This window comes from Pholcus phalangioides, unplaced genomic scaffold (assembly GCF_987345545.1).
Source record: "Pholcus phalangioides strain wild (caught in Gottingen) unplaced genomic scaffold, Ppha-v1.0 ptg000008l_1, whole genome shotgun sequence".
NCBI classification, from domain to species: domain Eukaryota; kingdom Metazoa; phylum Arthropoda; class Arachnida; order Araneae; family Pholcidae; genus Pholcus; species Pholcus phalangioides.
Window position 1 is genome coordinate 24,144,163 of NW_028301601.1, and position 23,236 is coordinate 24,167,398.

The 23,236-nt window shown below is 41.0% G+C and overlaps 1 protein-coding gene across 1 annotated transcript in view; it reads left to right on the forward strand.

Moving 5' to 3' along the window:
- The window catches only part of LOC149084059 (ATP-binding cassette sub-family F member 1), a 29,600-nt gene extending 22,228 nt beyond the window's left edge, over positions 1 to 7,372 (forward strand). Inside the window, exons 15-18 of the mRNA XM_089234414.1 lie at positions 518 to 589; positions 3,133 to 3,294; positions 5,863 to 5,935; positions 7,098 to 7,372. Coding sequence (XP_089090540.1) covers positions 518 to 589; positions 3,133 to 3,294; positions 5,863 to 5,935; positions 7,098 to 7,291 — 501 coding nt within the window. The 3' untranslated portion in view covers positions 7,292 to 7,372. The remainder of the gene's footprint in view (positions 1 to 517; positions 590 to 3,132; positions 3,295 to 5,862; positions 5,936 to 7,097) is intronic.
- Positions 7,373 to 23,236: the final 15,864 nt, after the last annotated feature.

A 23,236-nucleotide genomic window follows, 5' to 3' on the forward strand; every position in this document is an offset into this window, starting at 1 on the left:
ATGAAGCCGATCTTTATAACCACAGAGTACATTAAAAGTTATAAATTTAAAAGTATAGAATGATTGTTTGATAAATGTGTTAAATAAAATTTCAATGCCCACTGATTATTTTCTTAAAATTTCATTATTATTTGGTATGACCATTTTACCCCATGCACTACTCACTTTACCCCACCCCATGGGGTAAAGTGGTCATAAAAGTGAGGTCTAAAAAGTTGCAGAAAAAAAACTGTTACACTCAAAAAATATTTTTGAAAAATGTGCTAATATACTCTCTAAGAATGTAATGTAAAATATCAGCCAAAAGATATCCTATTTTTGAAAAAGTCATATGGTTATACCTCTTCAAAGATGAAAACACCTCTTTTTATGACCATTTTACCCCACCTGACCCTATGCTTATATGGTGCTTCGTAAATTGCAAAGTTGCAAAAAAAAGAGGTTTTTGCCGATTTTCAGTTGTTTGAAGAATTTAGTCCATTTGATTTCTAATCAATTTTTGTTTTTATTTATTCAGCGAATTGGCAGATTCGATCAACATTCTGGAGAACAATTGAACTTGGAGGAAACCCCGGTCGAATATCTTCAGGTAAAAAATTCTATTTCATTTTCATGGCAAACTCATAAGTAGAGCCCGGAAGTTCAATCAAAATGCCTATTTTAACATTATTTCAAGTTTTTCCGAGAATACAGAGGCTATATTCTATAGAACTTGGATATTTTGAGCATGGAGACCCTTCAAAAGACCTGATATTTTTGAAATCTTCAAATCTTAGTATTAATTATTATCATGAAGCCTCTTGGAACTTATATCACTTCCAGCAATATTTAAACGCAAATAAGTGCAAGTGTCCCCCCTGCATTTAACTTTGCTTTCCCCAGAAAGTGTTAGGCATGGATTTTTTTTTGTTTCATACAAACACAGTTATGTATGAGAGAAGCAGAGAAAATTTAGAAGTTTGTTCCTCCTTGTTTGTTTGTTCTTCAATGCCGCAGTGGTGGTCGACCGAACATGGTTTTCTGTGGTTCCCTCAAGTTGCAAATGTGAGCTGATCTCAGGGTCATAGCTGCCAAGTCTCCCGAATTTTAGCTTCATCGCGCCTGACCTCCCGAAAAGTTCTTAAATCTCCAGAATTTTTATGAAAATCACAAAAATCCCTAATTGTCCCTAAACATTCCCTACTTCATTAAAAAAAATCCCCGCGTATGAAAACAATCCCTAAGAAATTTCTTGTGGGGCATGAAGCCTCTTTTTTTTCCCCCCTTTCGAAATGACGTCACACGTCGTAAATGGGGAAATTCCTTTTTTAAGGAAGTTTTACAAACCCTCTGATGGTAACAAGAAAGTTGTTTGTCTTATCCTGCAGGGAAATGGCTTAGCAGCCAATAGTCCTGGATAATAATTGAAGATTATAGTGACGCATATATGGTCAAAATTTCTTTTGTTGAAGTTAGGTATGTGCGATATAAGAAAGCATGAATACTGATAAGCAAAAACATATTTAATCAATTTTAAAGATACTTATTCCGATGAATTTCCTTTCATCAAATGTTCCAGAAGAGGGCCGACTTTTCCTTTTTGTACAAGTTGTGTTACGGACATAAACATCGGTCATGGAAAGACTGCCATCATCACTCGTGAAATGAAAAAAACCCCATCAAGCAAGTGTCACAAAAAGTCAGTGTTCTTCAAAAATTGACGGTGTTTTCTTTCATCTTCTGATGATTTTAGGGTCATTCACGCAGAATGTTTGTTCACAGTGTTTCTGATTGAACACAATATTTATTTTTACATCATTGAAGTTTTGGCCTCCAATTTCACTTGTTTTTTGCGTAGGAATTTTATTCCCAAGGGTTTAACTTCCATGTGTGTAAAATCCCTATTTTAATTTGACTTCAGTTTTTGAGTAGGGATTTTATTCCCTACGCTTTAACTTTTATGTTTAGAAAATCCGTATTTTATTTGGAAAAATCCCTATTGTATTTATTAGGGAGTGGTTTTAGCATAAAATACGGGTTTGCGCGAAAATCTCCAGAATTTTCATTTTCAAAAGTTGGCAGCTATGCAGGGTTAAAAGTCTTGCCTCAGAGAAGAACAGTCCTACAACTATACAATTATTCAATATATCATTTCACTCACAGTTAGAGAGCTTTTTGGCAGAACTATACATAACAAACGTCATGTTAGGCTCACAACATGCACATCCCGACCTGTACCAATTCATTGGAAATTCTGTAGAGGAATGTATTATAAAGTTGCATGTATGGTTAAGCAGCAAAGTTCCTCCTTGTTACATATCTTACTCATGTATTGGACTGCATTGTACATGTATAGATGACTGATCGCTGTCCTAAGGGGCATTAGTTGACGCCGTAACTTACCCAGGCCATGCAGGAGTTTAGTGGGCTTTGCCCTAGTGCACATATTGCATTTGGGCTCATTTTAATTGTGTGTTTTTTTCACAAATGACTATGGGCAGTTATTTTAGGAATTTGGTATTTAATTGAATTGTTCAGAGACGTCTTCAGAGATGTGTGACGGGAGCAGCCATACCAGGCCCTGCTCTCAAAGTATGTGCCCACATTTGTTGTAATATGAATGAAGAAAAGCTAGTTTTTTTTTTACAATAGTAAAACATGGTCACTGTGTTGCAACTATAAAAATGATAATGGATTCTTCAAACAATGCATCAAATGAATGAGACTTATTTGTAATTGGAAGGAGTCCCACATTAACTTTTTCTATGGGCTCCGGGTCTGTTAATGCTGGCCTTGAATCAGCCTACGCCTGAGAGACGACAAGAACTTTATTTTTGGCATGAAATCAATTAAATTTTGAAAATAATGCAGTTATTATAAGCTATAATTGAAACAGTAGACAGTAAGTGCAACCAGTTTTTAGCTACATATATTTAGGCTTTTAGTTATTTTGCCTTTCTTCCATTAATTATACCTTTTTAAATGCCTATTTTAAGCATTTTAAGTGCTTTTGTGTCTGTCTATTTCAACCATTTTTAGTCCCTAAACTTCCTGGCTCTACTCATAAGTTTTATAATTTGAAATAGTATTCTGTAGTTGTTGTTTTTTTCTTTTCCAAATATGTATTCATTGGATGATTTCTGTTGCCTTTAGCGGTTGTTTAATCTGAACTATCAAGATGCCCGGAAGCAACTTGGCAGTACTGGTTTAGTCAGTCATGCACACACAATCAAAAACAGAGATCTATCTGGAGGACAGAAAGCAAGAGTAGCCATGGCTGAGCTGGCTCTGAGAGCACCTGATGTCCTTATATTGGTAAGAATGGAATCTTCACACATATACTGTGACAACAACTGTATTCAGTCGTTGATAATATGCACACACATATGTGTTTAAAAAACTCAATTTCCATTTTAAGAAGTCACATTTCTGGCTTACGTTATCCCTTTCAAACCCAAGCAGTACTATCAAAAACTATAATTTTGGGAAGTAATCTCGCTCCTCTCCAAAGTTTTAAGGGGCATTTTTGCAAAACGAGGGGTATATTTCGTAATCAGTTAGAAATAACACTATTAAAAAAACTAAAAATTTGAAGGAGTATTGTCACTCCTCAATGAAATTCAGAGGAGTAAAATTGAATTTTGATGAGTGAATCACGCATATCGATGCGTATTGGTCAACACTGGACCCAAGCATTCATTTTTTGGAATTTTCAAAATGTTTTTTTTTTTGTATTTTTGATACTCAAAAAAATGCATTAAACAATCTTCATCTTTCAATTTTTTTTCTTTTTTGTAAACAAATAATTCACTTCGTTCAAATTGTTTCAGTAAAATGTTCAGGGTATGTTCATCTTCACACAGAATTTTATTTCTAAATTTTATGTAATAAATCACTTTTCCCAGAGACACTTTCCCTGGAAGCCATCTTAAAAATCAACTTTAAGTGTGGTGCTCTGATGAAAGTCCCCAAAGTTCATATTCACCATATTTCTAACTCAAAGCTTACACATTCCTCTAAGCTGGAGCAGGACTTCTTGAGGTCTAAAGAAAAAATTCTGTGAAAAGAAGCAGAGGAATGTGGATGACATGCATGCAGATCTGCAATCAATTTTTTAAATTGATGACAGACGGTGGCACTACACATAACAAGCATTACACAGTAAAAAACTTAACATTAGGTTCACAGCATGCACATTTCAGCATGTACTATTCATTAGAAATTCCGCAGAGGAATGGTGCTTGTGTGGTTTAGTAGTAGTAGTGAGAAAAGCAACCCACTCATTTGTAGCACTAGTCTGAAAGGGATAGAAATATATATATATTTTTATACATGAAATATAATATGTATCAAAGAAAAATATTTTATGCTTATTAGTGCAGAGATGAACTTCGGGGGGAAAAAAGTCTCCACTGGAGAAAAACAACTTTCCTTTATTTCTTATGATTCACGCTGATTATCGTCTCTCAGGATATGATACTTGTAGGCCTATATATTTAGCACCTTGTACACTTCAAGGTAAAAAGCGTAAGTATGTGAAAATTTCAGTTATCACATCTACAGTTGGGGTGAATATTCCCAAGCAAAAACAAAAGCAGAGGTTAACCCTCTGGCTGCTCATCCCGCGATTTCCACGGGCAACTCAAATGTAGCAAAATCTGCTCATCCCGCGATTTCCGCGGGCATGTGTTTTTCTTCCTTTATTGAGGAACGCATCCCGTTTTCCCCCCGTTTAACCACTGAAATAAATTATACAGTATTAGACGTTTCATTTATGTTTTGGCCAACAGATGTCGTTAGTTGTCCACTAAATTGCGGCATTTGAACGCACGTGGTATTACCGCACAAACTTCACTTTTAAAATTCACTGAAAAAAATTACGCAATTTTTGAAGCAATTTCGGTCCACAAATTGAGCAGTCAGAGGGTTAATATGGCATTCTGCGCTAGCCAGCAATAACTCATCAATTATTGACTTCTAATTACTTGTTAACTGAGATCTATGGGTCCCTGTCTAGTTACACTTATTGGTAGCACTCAGGAATGAGTCACAAGTTGTAAAAGTTAATAAAGTAGTGAGTTTCTAAAGAGCAAGTTTACAAACCTTTTTTCTTTTTTTTCCAACCGAGCACACAACTTAGGTCTATCGCCATAGGCAATTTACTAAAGTTTACAAACTTTTTTTTTTTTTTTTTTCAAGCCGAGCACAACTCAGGTCTATCGCTATGGGCAATTTACTACCTAGGGAATTGTGCCGGAATTGTAAGTGCATGTACCTAACAGTCTGAGTGCGTATCTAGTGTTGTGTATGATTTTTAAGTGCTGCCATCTATATCTCAGAAGTGGAGTGAGCGATGTGTAGTGACTGAATATTTATACTGTTTGTAGGCCTATTGCTCTCTGTGGCGAGACTTTTTAACAGGGAGATCGGCTCGCATTTGCGCCTTGAAGTTGGGAACCACAGAAAACCAACTTCAGCCGACCACCACTGTGGTGACGGTGGGGCTCGAACCCGGGACCCCGCGATGCGAGTCCGTCACTATGACCACTCGACCACCACAGCGGCAAGTTTACAAACCTGTACCTGAAAACTTTACAAAAGAATTGCACATGGGTTCCAGATGCAAAATGTGAACAAAATATGTGTAATAGAAATTTCCATTTGGCCCATGGTTGTTTAATCTCAATTCTATGAGTTGAAGCCTCTTGCAATGGCCACCTCAGAACCACTAAAAATAGCTGCTTTTTTCAAGATTTCATTAGCAGTTATTTTTGGAGTTTCTTACTGTATTTACTGAGACACAAACATTAAAGCATACATTTTCATATTTATCTAATTTCACTATTTATTGATCTTGTTGGTATTCATGTTTCATTTTTTCAGGATGAACCGACAAATAATTTGGATATTGAGTCTATCGATGCTTTGGCTGATGCCTTGACCAGATATGAAGGAGGTGAGTATTCTTGTCAGCAGGTGGTTGAAATGTGTTTTTTCCCCTACTTTTTTTACATTTATTTAATATATCTTGAGTAATGATATATTTTGTGTGTGATGCAGGAAGAGTGAGGAAGGCAACATCTGCTGCGGAATGGACTTGCCCTAGGTAGTCACACAGGATCCCGTAATATGTGTTGGCAGTATTGTCCAACATGCAATTGCCTGTTTTTTTCATCTGCATCTGTGGAATGTTTGGGAGTGAAGAGGAGCAACGTGTTATGTTGCTCACATCACTATACTGCAATTTACTGCCATTAATGAGTTGGGTTGGAAATGAAGGCTCCATATATCGGTGGTCGCTGGAAGCTTGTTAAATATTTTGTTTGTGTGCAGGTCTGGCACAAGTGTTTCCGGAAGGGACTGGAATCTGTAAATTATAATGTGCGACCTGGTCAAGGTCACTTCGCCATCATGCACGCTTTGGTGAAAGAAGTTGGCCAGATGATCAACCCAAAGAGATGACGCACAATAAGGGCCATTAGCAAGAAGGTGAGAGTACTTGGTTCCAGTACGTGCCATCATTAAATTTCACTGAATGAAAGTGAGTGCACAGTGGAAACACTTGTGCCAGTCTTTCATACGTGACAATGACAGCGCATATTCACCAAACACTGCCTTCGATTGCCATTTCACTTAACATGCCTCCAAAACACGAATAACAGTACATTGCTCTTCTTTTCTCACAAACATTCCACATTTGCAGATGAAAAAACAATTGATTGCAGTTGGAAGATTCTGTCGACCGACTGACCGCCAGCAGATATCACATGATTCTGTGCAACTACCTAGGGCAAGTCCATCACCACACTCATATAAAAATAAACCAAATTTATATTCTATATTTCATTTTGAGATAGTTTTCGGGGGGGGGGGGGGGGTCTGTCTAGTCGAAATTAGGGTCAGTTTCCCAGACCTTTCATAAAATTTGAAATCTGAAAATGGACCCTTTATAAGATAAGATACAAATTAACCATAAATTTGATATTTCATTTCTTTTGTGCAAAATAACCAAGTGTGGATTTTCTCAAAAAAAGTAAATTTAAAAGTTTTTCCGCATTGTGTTTAAAGGTTGAATGAAGAATTAAATAAGCCAATTTGTTTTAAATGTTTCATTTCAGGTGTTGTCATTGTTACCCACGACGAGCGGTTGATTCGTGAAACAAACTGTCAACTTTGGGTCATTGAAAACCAGAACATTGACGAAATAGATGGAGATTTCGATGACTATCGTAAAGAACTGTTGGAATCTTTGGGTGAAACTATCAACAGTCCCAGCATAGCAGCGACACAAGCTATGATACAAAAGGATTGATAATTAAGAAGCTAGAATGTTCTAATTATATTTGAGTATTTGCTATAAATATTAAAAATTATCTTTTTCTTTTCTTTTTAATCTTTTTGGTGTCGTGCCTATTTACCAATATCTGAAATTAATAAAATTCTATTAATTTTTGATTTTTGCTTAAAGCTGTTAAAAAAAATTAATGTTGCACATGCTTTAAAAAAACAGATTCATACTACAGTAGAACCGCAAGAAATGAAATATCAAGAGACTAAAGTAATATTTCATGCATTTCTGTTCTGTGAAGATGCACATTGAAGCACTAATCATCGATTGAACTATTTTTTGATTCCATTCAAGACAGGTTCCTGTCTATTCTAGTGTCTGTCTGAGACAGATTTTCACAGTATATAATGCAAACTGCAATTTTCCTGCAATAAAGTTATGGCTTATATATTCTTAAATGTTAAATTTTAGCTATTGCCTATCCGATAACTTTTTTCCAGTTGTTCTGACATAAGATTCTAATTAATTCTTATGAGAATTTGTTTTACATACGTTATGTAATCTAGTTAAAACAAATTAAATTTCTACTCAAGAATAATGCCTAATGTTACTCGAGAATAATGTCTAATATCACATAACATTATGAAATTCACAAACAAACCTTAATGGTAAGTCAAATGAATAACATTCAATTTTATTTTAATGTTAGTTAGTTTTTTTTTTTAGTTCTCAAATAAAAATTACAGTAAAAGACTGTTATGAGGAGCGCTCACAATCACGGCGAAAAGAAAATGTGGTGTCGGCTTTGCAGTAAAACGTTCAATTTGAGCTATATGGACAGGCAGGCTATTCAGAGCTGTGCCAAGCATGCAAAACCATAGAAGTTTTGTAAACACCACCTGATTACGACGCATTTTTGTTCTAGTACTAACGTGAGTGGGGAGTGTACAGGCCGAAACACACTGGTGTGACGTGATTTTATGTCATCTTGGAAACATTGTGAATTCTGATTCGTGAAAATTATTTTATGTGGAATTCCCACATCACAATGTGATGCAAAGCAATAATCACATCACGTCAGTGTGATGCGTTTCAGCCTTACGCCAACTGCAAAGAATTGTTGATGCACTGAAACCAACTGCGTTTTTGGCTAATTACCATATTTATACTCATATATAAGACGAATGTTTTTATTCAATTTTCAGTACTTAGCTTTCCTGAGTATAGTCGCTTTGGGTGCCTTTGGCACACATTTCAGTTCTTGTATTTGAACTATAAGGTGCTGTAGAGCAGACCTCTAATCTTGGTGATGTCTATGTTGTGCATACTCCTCTTGACAAACTCCTCGGGATCCAAATTAGATCTACTACCCCTGGGTCAACAGGGCAAAGAATCAGCTGGCCTACGACCCCTCTTAGTCCTTTGTTTTTTCTTCTGATTAACATTAGTCCTATTTTTTTTTTTATGGTACCTGAAATTTTCCAAATGACTTGTGTTATTTTAAGACATATATGATGATGGCGGAAGATTTTAACTTCGGCAATATCCTTTCTTGATTGTCCTCTGAAGTTTGATAGCACATAAACTTGGACCATCATCTGTCGATTTCGTCGCCTGAATTTCCAGAAGAATCTGAATCAGAATCATCATCCTCCTGTTTTTTGACTACAACACCCTGTGGGGAAGGGGGGGGGGGGGACTTGCACTTTAGGAACAAATTTTGGCTGGAAATAACAGTGGTCAGTGTCTAGATTATACGGCATGCAAACTGCGGCTTTGTTGTTTTGGGGGCCACTGTCATTTGTGCACAGGACACGGATCAAACAACTCTGGTGGGTATCGGGATCTGTGACATCCTGGGTCCGACGGTTGCTCTACAGGAGGAGCCACAGCTGCTTTCATAGACGACTTAAGTAACTCGATTGTCAAAGTCCCGGCCCACATTGGTAGTCTTGCAGAAGCACTGGCTCCTCATATACATGTGAAAAGTTGAAAACGAATCGCTGAAGTGAATGAAACGTCCAAATATATTTGATGCTCAGTTGCAGTAGTCGGATAGTTTTTCTGAAACAGTGCTCCACGGCATTGATCGGCCTCCAGGAACTCATCACACCTCGGAAGCATTTCTTTCTTTAATTGTCACCCAAAACTATCGGAAGTAATCTTTAAAATGAATCCGATATATCCTTTTATAGGTTCCACAGAATCAGCGTAATTCTGTGGAACCTATTCCCTTCGAAAGTGCTCTCACACGGAGAGCATTTTCCTCAGCCATAATACCAAAAAGAAAAAAAGAATTCTCCCCATTCATATCCCAGCGATGCTCGATTATTTTCTGTATTATGGGATTGCATATTCGCAAGTGATCAAAAACAGAGGGCAGCACACATTTACTGGCCTTCAGCACATTGCATTGTGTGTTAAGTGTTCTTAAAACACATTTTACTGAAGAACGTGTCATCAGCCTGCACTTCCGTAATCTATGGCCATCCCCAGACCTTAATCTATACTCTATGGCAGTGGTTCTCAACATTTTCAAGCCCGCGGCCCGATTTCATTCATTTTTGTGAGTCGGAGGCCCGGTCAAACACGACCAACGGAAAATCACTCGCGGCCCGGTATGAATGATATCAGGGCCCGGCGGTTGAGAAACATTGCTCTATGCGATTTTTTGGCTATGGGGAATTTGAAACGTCTGTAACTCTATGGCCTCCCCCAGAACTTAATGCTCATAAGTCATGCACTTAATCACTCTCAGTCGGGGCCAAATGTCAGGAGTGAAACGTTCTGGTGGGGCAGCGACTGTTTTAAAAGAGATTTACGGAAACTTGACCGGACATTTCTCCTCTTGTATAAATATAATGAGTAGGCTCCAAAAATGTGTGCAAAACATTAAATAATTCATATTTTTTATTGGGTACTCACCCACTCGTACTGTGTGCGCTCTCAATCGCTCACACACGTGATCGGGGGGGGGGGGGGTGTTAAAACGTTCCTGTGTCAAAAATTCCTGGCGACGAAATGGAGGCGAATTTTCCGGATCCTGGAAAAGTAACTGGCAAATGAATGAAGGTGTCGTCAACGACGAGCCAGCCCATCATTCTTCGATGACGGTTATGGTAAATAGTGACCATCACCCTGTACGTTGGCGAATTGCAGTACGAGGTGAACAGTGTTCCGTTTACTCGGATAATACAGACTGTTTGGAAAGCTGAGAAGATGCGGTTCACGACGTGGCATTTTCTGCATCGTATTCCTTCTCTTCGGCGGCTTCTTTGACTTTGATTTGGTGCCGTCGAAGCGTGGTTTGAAGGAACAACATTTGGAGACCAGTTTCTCTCCGAGAAACACAAGTATCGATAGTACGTGACTGCAGCAAAGTAAGTAGAAGGCTCCCTGTATATCGGACAAGGACAGGGCCCTCACTCGTGGATCCGGTTCCGGCTGCTTGGCGGTGATACGGGCCATCGTAAAAGATTCGTCGTACCATTTGCTGAAGAATCCAGTCTCCTCCAGTCGATCGACACTACGGAAGACAACAACAGGACTTCAGATCTTCGATCATTGACATGCTTCAATTTGACACACTTTGACTATATCAAACGGCATATTAGGGGCCATTCAAGTATTAAGTAAGCAGATTTTTAGCCATTTTTGACCCCCCCTCCCCCCCCCTTGTCAGCAAAATTTCGTCAGCAGCTCAGAATATTTCATATCTTCAAAAGGGGTGGTTGATGACGTAAGCAACCTTCAACCCCCCCCCCCCACTTGTCATCAAAACTCAGCAAATCCGAAACCCCCCCCCCCCGATGCTGACGTAATACTAGAATGACCCCCTTAGGTACGAGGAAACACCATACTCACATTTGAAAGTTTTTTTACAGCTAGCTGATGCGGAGATGAATTTAGGAAAGAAAGGAAAATTCAACTGTCCTTGCGGGGAACTCACGTTCTCTCACTTGCCGGGTGAGTGCTCTAGACTAGTGTTTCTCAACCACCCGGCTTTGACATTAGTCACGCAGTGCCATGTGTGATTCACGTCTCCAATTGCTGCTCGTTAATCATGTGCGTGACCGGGCCTTCTTGTTCCCGGACAAAAAAAAAAATTAACCGGGCCACGGGCTTTCAAAGGTTGAGAACCGCTGCTCCTCGACCACTTAACGGCAACCCGAATATCTCAATCTTGCCTTAGAGCTCGTGTGCGTATCAGGACGGTCAGACCTAATTGAGGTCAAAGCTCACAATTGCTGACACTGCCACCAGATGTCGACTTATCCGAGGATGATGTCACTCTTCGCTATTCATATGCCAATACCTGCTATGCAGTATCCGATCAACATCCATTACGTCACTCTTCGCTATCTGTCGACATAATGGATATCTACTATAATGGATGACGGAGAGTGACGTCATTCTCGGATAATTCTCCATCTGGTGGCAGTGTCAGCAATTGCGAGCTTTGGCCCGCGTTAGGTCCGACCGTCCACATACTCGCATACTGTTCCGTTCAGTGCACACGAGCTGTAAGGAAAGATCGAGATATTCGTTGCTTTTGTAGTCTAGAGCAGTGTTTCTTAACCTTTTTTTGCCCGTGGGCCCCCTTTCTTACCCAGAGTCTTCGACCCTCATCTAGAAGCAAGATCCTTTATACGTATTGCATTGATTTTTTCAGTGAATTTATACTGAACGAAATTTTTGCAAATAAATTTTGGCCTCCAGACCACTGGCCTAGAATTTATTGAGCTGCCCGCTAATCCGAGTTCTATTCAGGACCGTATCAACATGATGGGCCCCTTAGGCAAAGTGATGTGATGCTACGGTAGTCCCATACTTAGCCGGAAATAAACAGCCTACATATTTCCTACTTATTTTCAAAAATTATTGTAATACACAAAATATCATAAGGTGGGGTCACTTATGAACATGAAACCCCCGGGCATGACCCCTCACAAGAGTGAGACTGACAGAGCGGCAGCCCGTGGCCTGATATGGTTTTCATCATTTTTTGTTTTTCTCACTATAAACTTTATATAGAGGATGGGTCTGAAAAATCTAGAAGGGGCCTGTGAAAAACCCCATCCTAGGGAACCTGCTGCAAAATGTAGGTGGTGAGCCCCGGGTGGGTCCTTGCTCTAAGACGGCCCTGGTTTTATGGGTGGGTTTTGTTGGATTCTGTAATTGTGTGTAGTCACTAATATAAACGCTTAATTTCTTCACACCTTAATTTTTTTTCTCAGCTCTCTGCAGCCCTCCAAACCACCTGTCATGGCCCCCTTGAAATATCCCAGTACAACTGGGGGGGGGGGGGCATATGGCCCCCGGTTGAGAACCACTGATCTAGAGCACAGTCGTTCTCACCTTTGAAAGCCCGTGGCGCTGTCGATCTTCTTCTTGGGAACAAGAAGGCCCGGTCATACGACTAACGTGCAGCAATTGGTGAAGTGAATCACTCACGGCCCAGCCTGACTAATGGGAAGGCCTGGCGGTTGAGAAACGCTAGTCTAGAGCGTTTACCCTGCAAGTGAGAGGGAGTGGGTTGGATTCCCCGTAAGTGCACAGTTGAATTTTTATCTCTTTCCTAAAATTCATCTTCGCATCAGCCCCAGCTGTCAAACATCTTCGTGTGGACAGCGGCGGAGAGTGACATCGTCCTCGGATACTCACACGTGGCTGAACGATGCACCACAAGGATGGCATTTCTGACTCGCCAGGGCCACTGGGACGACGTTGAACGCTTCGCTGGACATCACGAACTGTTCGTACCCGAGCGTTGCCGCGTGCCACTTCATCGCCAGCCTCATGTACACGAAGACGTAGTTCTCCTCCAGGACCCTGCGCATTCCTTCCTCGACGGTGTCGACGACGTCCTCGGGTCGTTCCTGCAGCCTCTGCGCGAATATCGGGTGATCCCTTTCGAGGTCTTTCTGGAATGAATAACGGCATCACAATTTCATTTTTTCAATGGCAACTACTAATCGTAAATGGAAAATAAGCCATACATGTCCGACCCGCGGGCTGAATGTGGCACTCAGAGACATCGGATGTGATTTGTGCGACTCCAAACCTTATTTTATAAAAATGAATTAAGTGGCAGATCGCTTAAGTGACCTGGGGCATTGTTGCCACATGACTAAAGTGACCCGCGGCACATTCGCAGATCACTTAGGTGACCTAGAGGGCGTTTACAGATCACTTAGGTGACCTAGGACACAATTCCAGATCACTTAGGTGACCTAGGACACAATTCCAGATCACATAAGTAGCCGGCGGCACACATTTACATTTGAATTAAATGCTCCGCGACGCATTCCCTGATCACTTAAGCGACCCGCGGCACACATACATATCACTTAAGTGATCCGCAGCACATTTGCAGATCAGTCAAGTGTGACCTTGGACATACTTACAGAACACTTAATCGACCCGCAGCACAGCACCCAAAGACCCCATTGGCTGACATGAATGCCGGCTGGCAACAATGGCAAGGGCTCACTTCGGAGTCCACCACCCAACTGCCTACCAGATCTGCGAACGATACTCGAAGGAGGGCAAAAGCTGCGCCGTATGAGCAACTGTCGCGAGGCAGCGCAATGAAAACCGCGCCAATTAGGCAACTGCTAGTGAAGAGGCTGAACTTCGAAGCTGCGCCACGACTGGCCAAATGTCACGAGGCAGCTTTGAGGCAGCTTTCAGTTGGGGTCTATGTGTGATGTATGTTATCATGTATATATTGTATATAATCGTTTTCGCGGCCCGGGGTCCCAGGAGATGTAGAGGAAGTGGGCACTCATACTTCCGGCACAACTCAATCGGTAGTATCGCCTAGGGCGATAGACCGGTGTTGTGCTCTATTTGAATGAATGAATGAATGACCCGCAGTTCAGTTCCACATCACTCAAGTGGCCTTTGAAGAACGGACACACTCGCTTCCATTTAAGCAACCGCAGTACATTCCCATATCACTTAAGAGAACCGCAGAACACTTTTCAGGTCACTCAAGCGACCTGCCGCACATTTACAGTTCACCTGTCAAGTGACCTGGGACACATTCTCACTGGAATTTAGTAGTCCGTGGCACTTTTCCAGATCAATTAAGCAGCCCGCGACGCATTTACCGATCAAGTGACCCCGCAGAGCATTTACAGATCACTAAAGTGGCCCGCGACATGTTTTCAAACTAATGAATTGGTATTTGCCGCTGTGGTGGTCGAGTGGTTATAGTGCCGGACTCGTGATGCGAGGATCCGGGTTCGAACCCCACAGTGGTGGTCGGCTGAAGTTGGTTTTCTGTGGTTCCCAACTTCAAGGCGCAAATGCGAGCCGATCTCCCCGTTAAAAAGTCTCGCCACAGAGAGCAACAGTCCTACAACGATAAACCATTCAACCATAACACTTCACTCATAGTTAGTAAAACTGGGGGCAGATGACAGCACTACACATAACAAGCATTACACAGAAACAAACTTTACGTCAGGTTGCACTACACGTACACGCACATTCCCGCATGTACTGATTCGTTGGGGGGTTCCGCGGGGGGGTGCATGTGTGGTGTAGCAGTAGTAGGTAGGGGCTCGGGGATCCATGATGTTCTTAAGTCAGCCACCTCGTTGGGCAATTTGCCTGTTGTGGCGTTGTATTTGTATTTGTTGTATTTGTATTTACTCCCCAAAACGTTGAGCACCCTTGCAATAAGCATTTATTATACAAATACAACGCCACAACAGGCAAATTGCCCAACGAGGTGGCTGACTTAAGAACATCATGGATCCCCGAGCCATTTTTTGGAGGCCCTACCTACTACTGCTACACCACACATGCAACCCGCCCACCCCCCACGGAACCCCCAACGAATCGGTACATGCGGGAACGTGTGTGTAGTGCAACCTGACGTAAAGTTTGTTTCTGTGTAATGCTTGTTATGTGTAGTGCTGTCATCTGCCCCCAACTATGGGCCTTTTAAACCCTTTTGGGCCCCTAACCCTTTTTCTAACTATGAGTGAAGTGTTATGGTTGAATGATTTACCGTTGTAGGACTGTTGCTCTCTGTGGCGAGACTTTTTAACGGGGAGATCGGCTCGCATTTGCGCCTTGAAGTTGGGAACCACAGAAAACCAACTTCAGCCGACCGCCACTGTGGGGTTCGAACCCGGACGACTCTGGGTTTCTGAACAACCAGAATTCAATATGGCGCACTTACCGTAAGTACTTCGTAATATGTCGTTCCCTTCACTGTGCCGTAGAGTACCCTGTCCTGTTTGAGCGCCTGTTCCAATTTCTTGGGGGTGTCGATGATATTACCCCTGGTTGGTGCAGTCATATACGAGGTCAAGGTTCCAGCATAACTCCAGAGGAGAACCAGAACCCCGATCCTCAAAATGGCGATGAATATCCGGAGACTTTGGCGATCCGGAGCCGGTGCTTCGATTCCTTGTTGGGAATGAAAGAGAATATTTTTGTGAGGATACTTCTTTTATTTTTTTCACGCCATACCTCATTTGCTGAATCGAACTCCGGTCTTCTTGCAATCCGGGAAAGTGCGGTACCGAATACACCACTGGAGAACAGACCTTGCTTTGTTTGTTTCACGCACCGTCGCGTGAGGCGCTTAAGTAGAGACTACCACTACGTAAATCGTACAGCGGCGTATTTACAGAAGGGCTTGGCGCGCTATAGACCGTGAAGTTCAGAGGGGGCGGCAGATTTGGGGAATGAGTGGCCAAGAAAACCAGTAGAATGGGAGAAAGGGTGGCAAAATTTGTATAACCCTCAATAAATCCGCCTCTGCCCAGGCAGCAACGGACTAGGACAGTGAGTGACCTATAGAGTTTACAAGCACGTGAATGGGCAAAAGACTGACTTGCAGCCTGAGGAAGCATATGAATGACCAAAAGTGACCTATAAATAGGGCCGTCTTAAGAGCATCATGGGCCCTCCGGGCCAAATGATGTTTTTGAGGCCCTACCAGGCAAATTTTCGAAAATCTTAACCAGATCCCATTTTTGTCCCCCCCTTTCTCTTGGGGGGCCCATGCCTTAAGACGGCACTGCCTATAAAACAAGGGACCATGTCAGTGAGCTACCGAAAAAAAGTAATCTAGAGCGTGTGCAAGCATGTGAGTGACCGAAACAGTGTGCAAGCACGTCAGTAACCAAAACCGTCTCCAAGCCTGTGAATGACCGAAAGAGTGACTTAGAAAATGTGTAAATGTGTAATACGTGTAAAATGTGTAAATACGGGAGTGACTTAGAGACACGGGTGCACTTGCAGGAGTGGGGGAAACCAAGCGGGCTATAGCACACAGGCTGATGAATTCGAGGAAAGATTAGTCAAATAAACTAGACTAGAATGGAAGAAGGGCGCCAAAATTCATGCAGCCTACAGGCGGCGCAGAACCATATAAATGCGTCTCTGGCCTCGTATACATTGCTCTGCGGAATTTCTAATTAATCGGTACATGCGAATGTGTTCTGTGTGTGTGTGGCCCCCTAACATATTTATGTGACGATAGCTGCGCTTGTTTCGTGTTCCTGGCCCATCTGTTTTCCATATTTTGAAGTGAAGATGGTAAATGATTGAATTATCATATTTTGCAAGACCATCATGTTGTGGAAATGTCGGCTTTCTGCGGAGTAGAGACTAAGCAACCTCTTTTTAACTTGAGAAAATGGTCCATAGGTGGGACAGTGGAGAGAGGTGGATATAGTATTTTAGCCCAGTATATATATCAAGGGAAAGACCTTTATTCTGGATACATTGGGCCTATGAGTCTCTCTCCTTGATATATTTTTGGTTGAAATACCACCTCACAATCTTTCTGCCGTCTCATCTGGAGGCCTTACGGAGGTTGCTTAGTCTCTACTTCAGCGTCTCACGGCACCGTGACACAGCAAGGGACTAGGTCAGTGAGTGACCTATAGAGTTTACAAGCATTTGAATGACCAAAAGAGTGAACTGGAGAAACCACGAGACACCCAGGCTCTGTCGCAAGAGTGACCTACAAAACAAGGAACCATGTCAGTGAGCTACCGAAAAAAAGTGACCTAGAGCGTGTGAAAGCATGTGTTTTTGCTAAAACCGGAATGACCAATGATCGGTGAAAGCGTGTCACCGATGTCTAGTGATGCATATGGTACCGCACTTGCGCATCGGTTGCATTCGAACTTGTTGTTTTTTGTATGTTTTTTTTTTAAGTTTTTGTAAAAGATCTTCTTTTATGAAACTTTTATAGTGTGATCTCGGCCTAAAAGATATTTTATAGCAGATAAAGCAGCAATTTTCTACATTTTCATAACCTGACGGAGCAAAAATTCAATTTCTTCTTTCTTATAACTTTCTATGTCGTTATAACGACAATTTTCCTCGTGAGAGCGAACTGTCGTTGTAATGGACTGTTAATGTATTTATTTTTTTCCCTGTCCCCGAACTTTATCTTTTATTTATGCATTTTTTCCCGGATTACAAGAAGACCGAGATTTGATTCCCGATGGAGACCAGAAGACTTTTCTTCTCCGAGTTTATCCAGCACCTTCTAGAGATAGGAGGCCTCCGCACGGGTTGCCAAGTTCATCTGTAACGTCATTAAGACTACCTAGCAAGTTTGCCACATTTTGAAACAAAGCATCCTATTTCGTTTCTTCTTATTTTGGCGTAGAATCTTCCCGTTTGGCTCACAAATACCGCATGGTGATTGGGTGTGGGGACATAAAAATCGCCAATTCCTAGCTTGGTCGTTCCTTTTCCGCACAACGATGATACTGGCACGAGCAGCGGAATTTTTTTTCCCCTGAATATTCTGAGGGAAAAACGGACTACTCCCTGACGTCACGAGCAGCGTGCGGAGGCCTACTATCTGCAGGAGGTGCTGGTTCATCTCGGGGTAATATCTAAGAAAAATGTCCCGTCTTTCCTCGTTAAATTGGGCTGGAAAACGGTGTCACTGTTTTACCTTGTTGCGAAAAAACTCGAAAGATGAACAAGAAATCGTACGACCGGCAAATTCTTCCTTGTGTTGGCAGAGCGTGTGTTAATAGCCTGAGCACTGAGACACAAATTGCTACAGTCACGGCAAGTGCGACCCAGACCTGTTTGAAGAATCACAAAAAAAAAGTAACGATTATAAAATCAGTTGTTGACCAACAAAAACACCGCATTTTTTATGTATGAATTCACTTTCAGTTACTCCGTGGTGGTTGGTTGAGAATCGCTCTCAGAGAAAAGTCGCTCCTCTAATCGTCTTTCCAAGAAGCCTAAGAAAACCTCTCACGAACAACTATCGTAATTCACGGCAAGTAAGCCGCGTGAAAAGGCGACATCACCGAAGCTTATAACGTTGGCATGTTATCAAACAGGGGCGTAGTCAGAAATTTCGTTCGGAGGGGGGGACCACTTTCATTTCGGGGGAGACCAAAGTGATAGAACAATAGATTTGGCCATCTTTTTCCTTTTTTTCGGGCATTTTCTCACATTTCTAGGGGGACCAGACCCCCCCCCCCAAGTCCCCCCCCCCCCCCGCTACGCCCTTGTTTTCAAACCAATGAAGTGGACCGCTCTTTCCCAAAGATTGAGCACCTTTGGCCTAGGCGCTATCGTCGATTGAGCCAGGGCCAAAAATTTATCAAAGCTTGGTTATTAAAACCGTCGGTTCCCAAGACCTGGACCTTGATAACCGACCTTAAGAGTGTTAAATCGTGTTTATTCGATCTCAGAGCTAAAATAAAAGGAATGGACTCACATTTACTGCCAATGGTTTGACGAGAACGAACGTCTGGCTTCTCAAGGGCGGACGTTTCACCACGAAGCTCAATCGGCCGTAAAGGTACGGGGGAGTGAAGTCTGCGAACCATTTCCTATCGTGATTCAGGGCGAGAGTCGATACGCAGAATGTCGCTTTCTGAAATACACACACAGGTGAAACAATCTTCAGAACAACGAACAGTTTCTTGAAAAGAAATTAAAAACCGATGAATATATTTTATGATGAGAGATACTCGCATCTTCGACCAGTAGTTTCATGTACCCCGTCCAGGATCCATTGTTCAAGTATCTCCCTCTGTCACCATCTGTTCTATTGACAAGCGTATACCTGCGAGGAATATCACATACTATGAGTTTTTTTCGTGTGAAGGAAAATTCAACGACATGACAATGCACTGCTTGGAAAACTCAACGACAAGCGATTCATCGACAAAATGGCATAGTGAGTGAGTGGGTGAGCAGGTCAGTGAGTCACTGAGCAAGGGAGTGGTAGGTAAGTAAGCAAGTGAGAAAGGGAATACCTTAGCAGGTGAGTAAATGAGTGAATGAGTTAGTGACTGAGCAAAGTGAGTGAGTTAGTGACTGAGCAGGTGAATGAGTTAGTGACTGAGCAAGTGAGTGAGTGAGTTACTGATTGAGCAGGTGAATGAGTTGGTGACTGAGCAAGTGAGTGAGTGAGTTAATGACTGAGCAAGTAAGTGAGTTAGTGACTGAGCGAGTGAGTGAGTTGGTAACTAAGCAAGTGTATAGATGAGAAATTATCGAGTGAGCAGGTTAGTGATGGAGTTGGTAATTGAGCAAGTAAGTGAACGAATAAGAAAGTGAGTGAACGAATAAGAAAGTGAGTGAGCAGGTGAGTATAAGTGAAGGAGTTTAATTTTTTTCTATTTATTTGTTATTGTCGGTTCGTACATTCATTTTTCCTAATTCATTTTTCCTATGAATTTTTTTGCCTTGTAAGCAAATTACTTCTCCCATTTACTTGTTCATTTTTTGCCGGTTCGCAAATTATTTCTCTAATTTATTATTTGCCGGCGCGCAAAAGTGTTTAACTCCTTACAAAATTGTTAAAAGGTTGAACATCCCGTTGTAAAACAGTGACAGTTGGAAACACGGACCACACACATCTGTAAGGTAGAATGCGCTCAAAGGGTTTGTATTTTTATTTGATGTATTTTCTGTATCTATATATATTTTTTGCCGGTCAGCAAATTATTTTTCTCTTATTTATCGGTTTATTTTCCCGGTCCGCAAATTGTCACTCTTATTTACATATTTATTACCGGTCCGCAAATTATTTCTCCTATTTATGTATTTCTGCCATTTCTCAAACTATTTGTCTTTTTTGCAGGTTCGGTCCACAAAATATCTCTCTTATTTATACGTTCTATGCCGAACCGCAAACTATTCCTCCTATTTATTTTCTGCCTGTCCTCAAATTATTTCTCCTGTTTATTTGTTTTTTCGCCAGTCCGCAAACTATTTCTCTCATTTTCACCGATCCGCGAAATTTTTCAACCAATTTTACCGGTCCGCAGTCGAAATAAAAAGTCTGAAGGACATTGGTCTCTACGCCACTTCCCTCAGTAACGGCAGTCGGACTCATGAGTACATCTACCCAACGGATCACAGTTGTGGACCTTGTGAACCGTGTCTTCAATAATTATTGTTTCACTGCATACGGGGAAACTGTATTGTTCTTTGCGAATCACCCTGTACACAAAAGAGAAGCTTTCACCTGAAATTCAGTCTGTTCTGTAAAGTCGTGAGCAGCTCGTATTCCATGCCGACGGTTTTGTCGTATTTTTCTCGCCGATAAAAGAACGGTTTTTCCTGAAAAACAAAGTGAGAAGTTATCGTTCTTAGAGATCGGTAACAAATGCATGGTTTACGGAACCTTTACCCCGACATTTCGCCCCTAGGACGTTCCGTCCCCGGTACATTTCGCCCCCATGAATGACATAGTGAGTGACCGAGTGAGTAGAAATTGCTCATTTGATTATTCATATGGTCATTTACTCAACCGTACAGTAACTCATACTCACACGATCACTCACTGTCTCGCTCATACAGTCACTGTCTCACTCATACTGTCACTGTCTCACTCATACTGTCACTGTCTCACTCATACAGTCACTGTCTCACTCTTAAAGTCACTTACTTGACAATTCATATGATCATTTATTCAACCATGCGGTCAGTCTATCACACTTATTTGCTCATAAGGTCACTAACACTTACATACTCATATAGTCATTTTCTTCCGTCCGGCTCGACAGAAAATCCCTTTTAGGCCTGAGTTATAATCGATTTCAAATGGTCATTCGCTTGATCATTCATACCGTCACTCACTTACTGATGTGGTTACTTACCCACATATATGGTCATTCACAGTCACTCACTATCTCTTAGGCAGTAACTCATCCACTTACATGGTCACTGATACAATCAATCACATGCTTACTTGGTCACTCGTACAGTCACTCACTTACTGATCTGATTACTCACCCATTTTATGGTCATTCACTTTCTCATACAGTAACTCACTTACTCATACAGTAACTCACTTACTCGTACAGTAACTCACTTACTCATACGGTCACTCACACACTTATATATAGTCATTCATACGGTAAATCACTCACTTTCTCTCATACAGTAACTCACTCATACTTTCACTCACCGACTTCTACGGTCACTCATACAGTGAATCGCACTTGGTCACTCGCTAACCTACTCATACGGTATTTCACCTACTTACATGGTCACTCATGCGATAAGTTCCGGCTAGCTGCAATATATCCGGGACGAAATATCGGAGGCGAATATTCCGAATTCCCATATGCACAGGATAATATATGCATGTGCGTGACGCATTATTCAAAATAATACTGACACCGGTGACTGCCACCCTAAAAATCCTGCCACTGAAGGACTTGTAGAGCTTATTGAAAGGTCCCAGAGGAGTAAGTCCTTTAGAGCAGCTCCAGTTCGCGATCAGTCTTCCAACCAGACATCGGGAACGGGAAGACAACGAGGATCGGTATATCATGAAGGTCGACTCGTTCAGCACCTAGTGATCGGCAATTATGAAATGCTTTAAATATAAACTAAGTGTCACATAAATTGATGAGAATAGTTAAAAAATTTATAAGAAATAAAGCAATTAGTACATTTGAATGCAGTTTGTGAGAAAATTCTGCTCACAAAAGAGACGATGTGTTTTTATACAAAATAAAAAAAAATTTAGTACAAATTTTGTCCATAGAAAGAGCTACAAACAGCTAAAAATATGCAACAGAGTTCTATAAATTGCAGGGTGTACGAATATAAAAGCTCATTTCTGGATTGAAGGTACATAAATGTTTATTAGCAATACGGGGGGGGGGGGGGGAAGAACACCTTCCAGGCTCCCCCCCCCCCCTACATAGTCTTTCAGCCTGATGACGATAACTTTACGGAGAAAAAATCATTTTTTTTAAACCGTAGTGTTCCGGATAATTTTTCACACGACTTCAAATTCAATTTTTCACACAAATTAAATTTCAAATTTATTTTACAATTTGTGTGAATACATGTTATATGATACTATCGGCAACCAAGGAGACGAAATGTCCCATACTGGTTGTTACAATGAATAGGTTTATGAAATATAGTTCAGTGAAATTATTTTCAGATACATGATGGGGAAAAAAAAACAATACAAAAAGAAAGATAGTAGTTACGAATAAAAAAAGAATAATTAACAGAAAATAAATAAAATGTGTTAAAGATAAATAATAAAGGATATTCTCATGCAACGGTGGAGGTGCTATAAAAATTACATATGAATAATATCAACATGAATTCTTAATATAGACTTAATATTGACCCCAAATACACAAAAGAAAAAAGAAATAAATATGAATAACATGTTAATGATACACATAATAAATATGGAGCCAGCACATGAATTTGTACAGGATTATGGAAGGTGATTTAAAGATATGATTTAATTAAGCATAATGTTAGAGGATGTAATCAGAAATGGGACTCAATGTTAATGAGTTCGAGCAGGTAAAGTTTGAGGCGTTTTTTTAAAGGAAGTAAATGCAGTAGTGTCAGTGATTTCTCTGGGTAGATTATTATAGAATTTCGGAATCAGAAAGCAAAAGTGCTTTTTAGGAATATTTTTATGAACTTCGAGATTGCGAAACAAGAATCGGTTCGATGGAC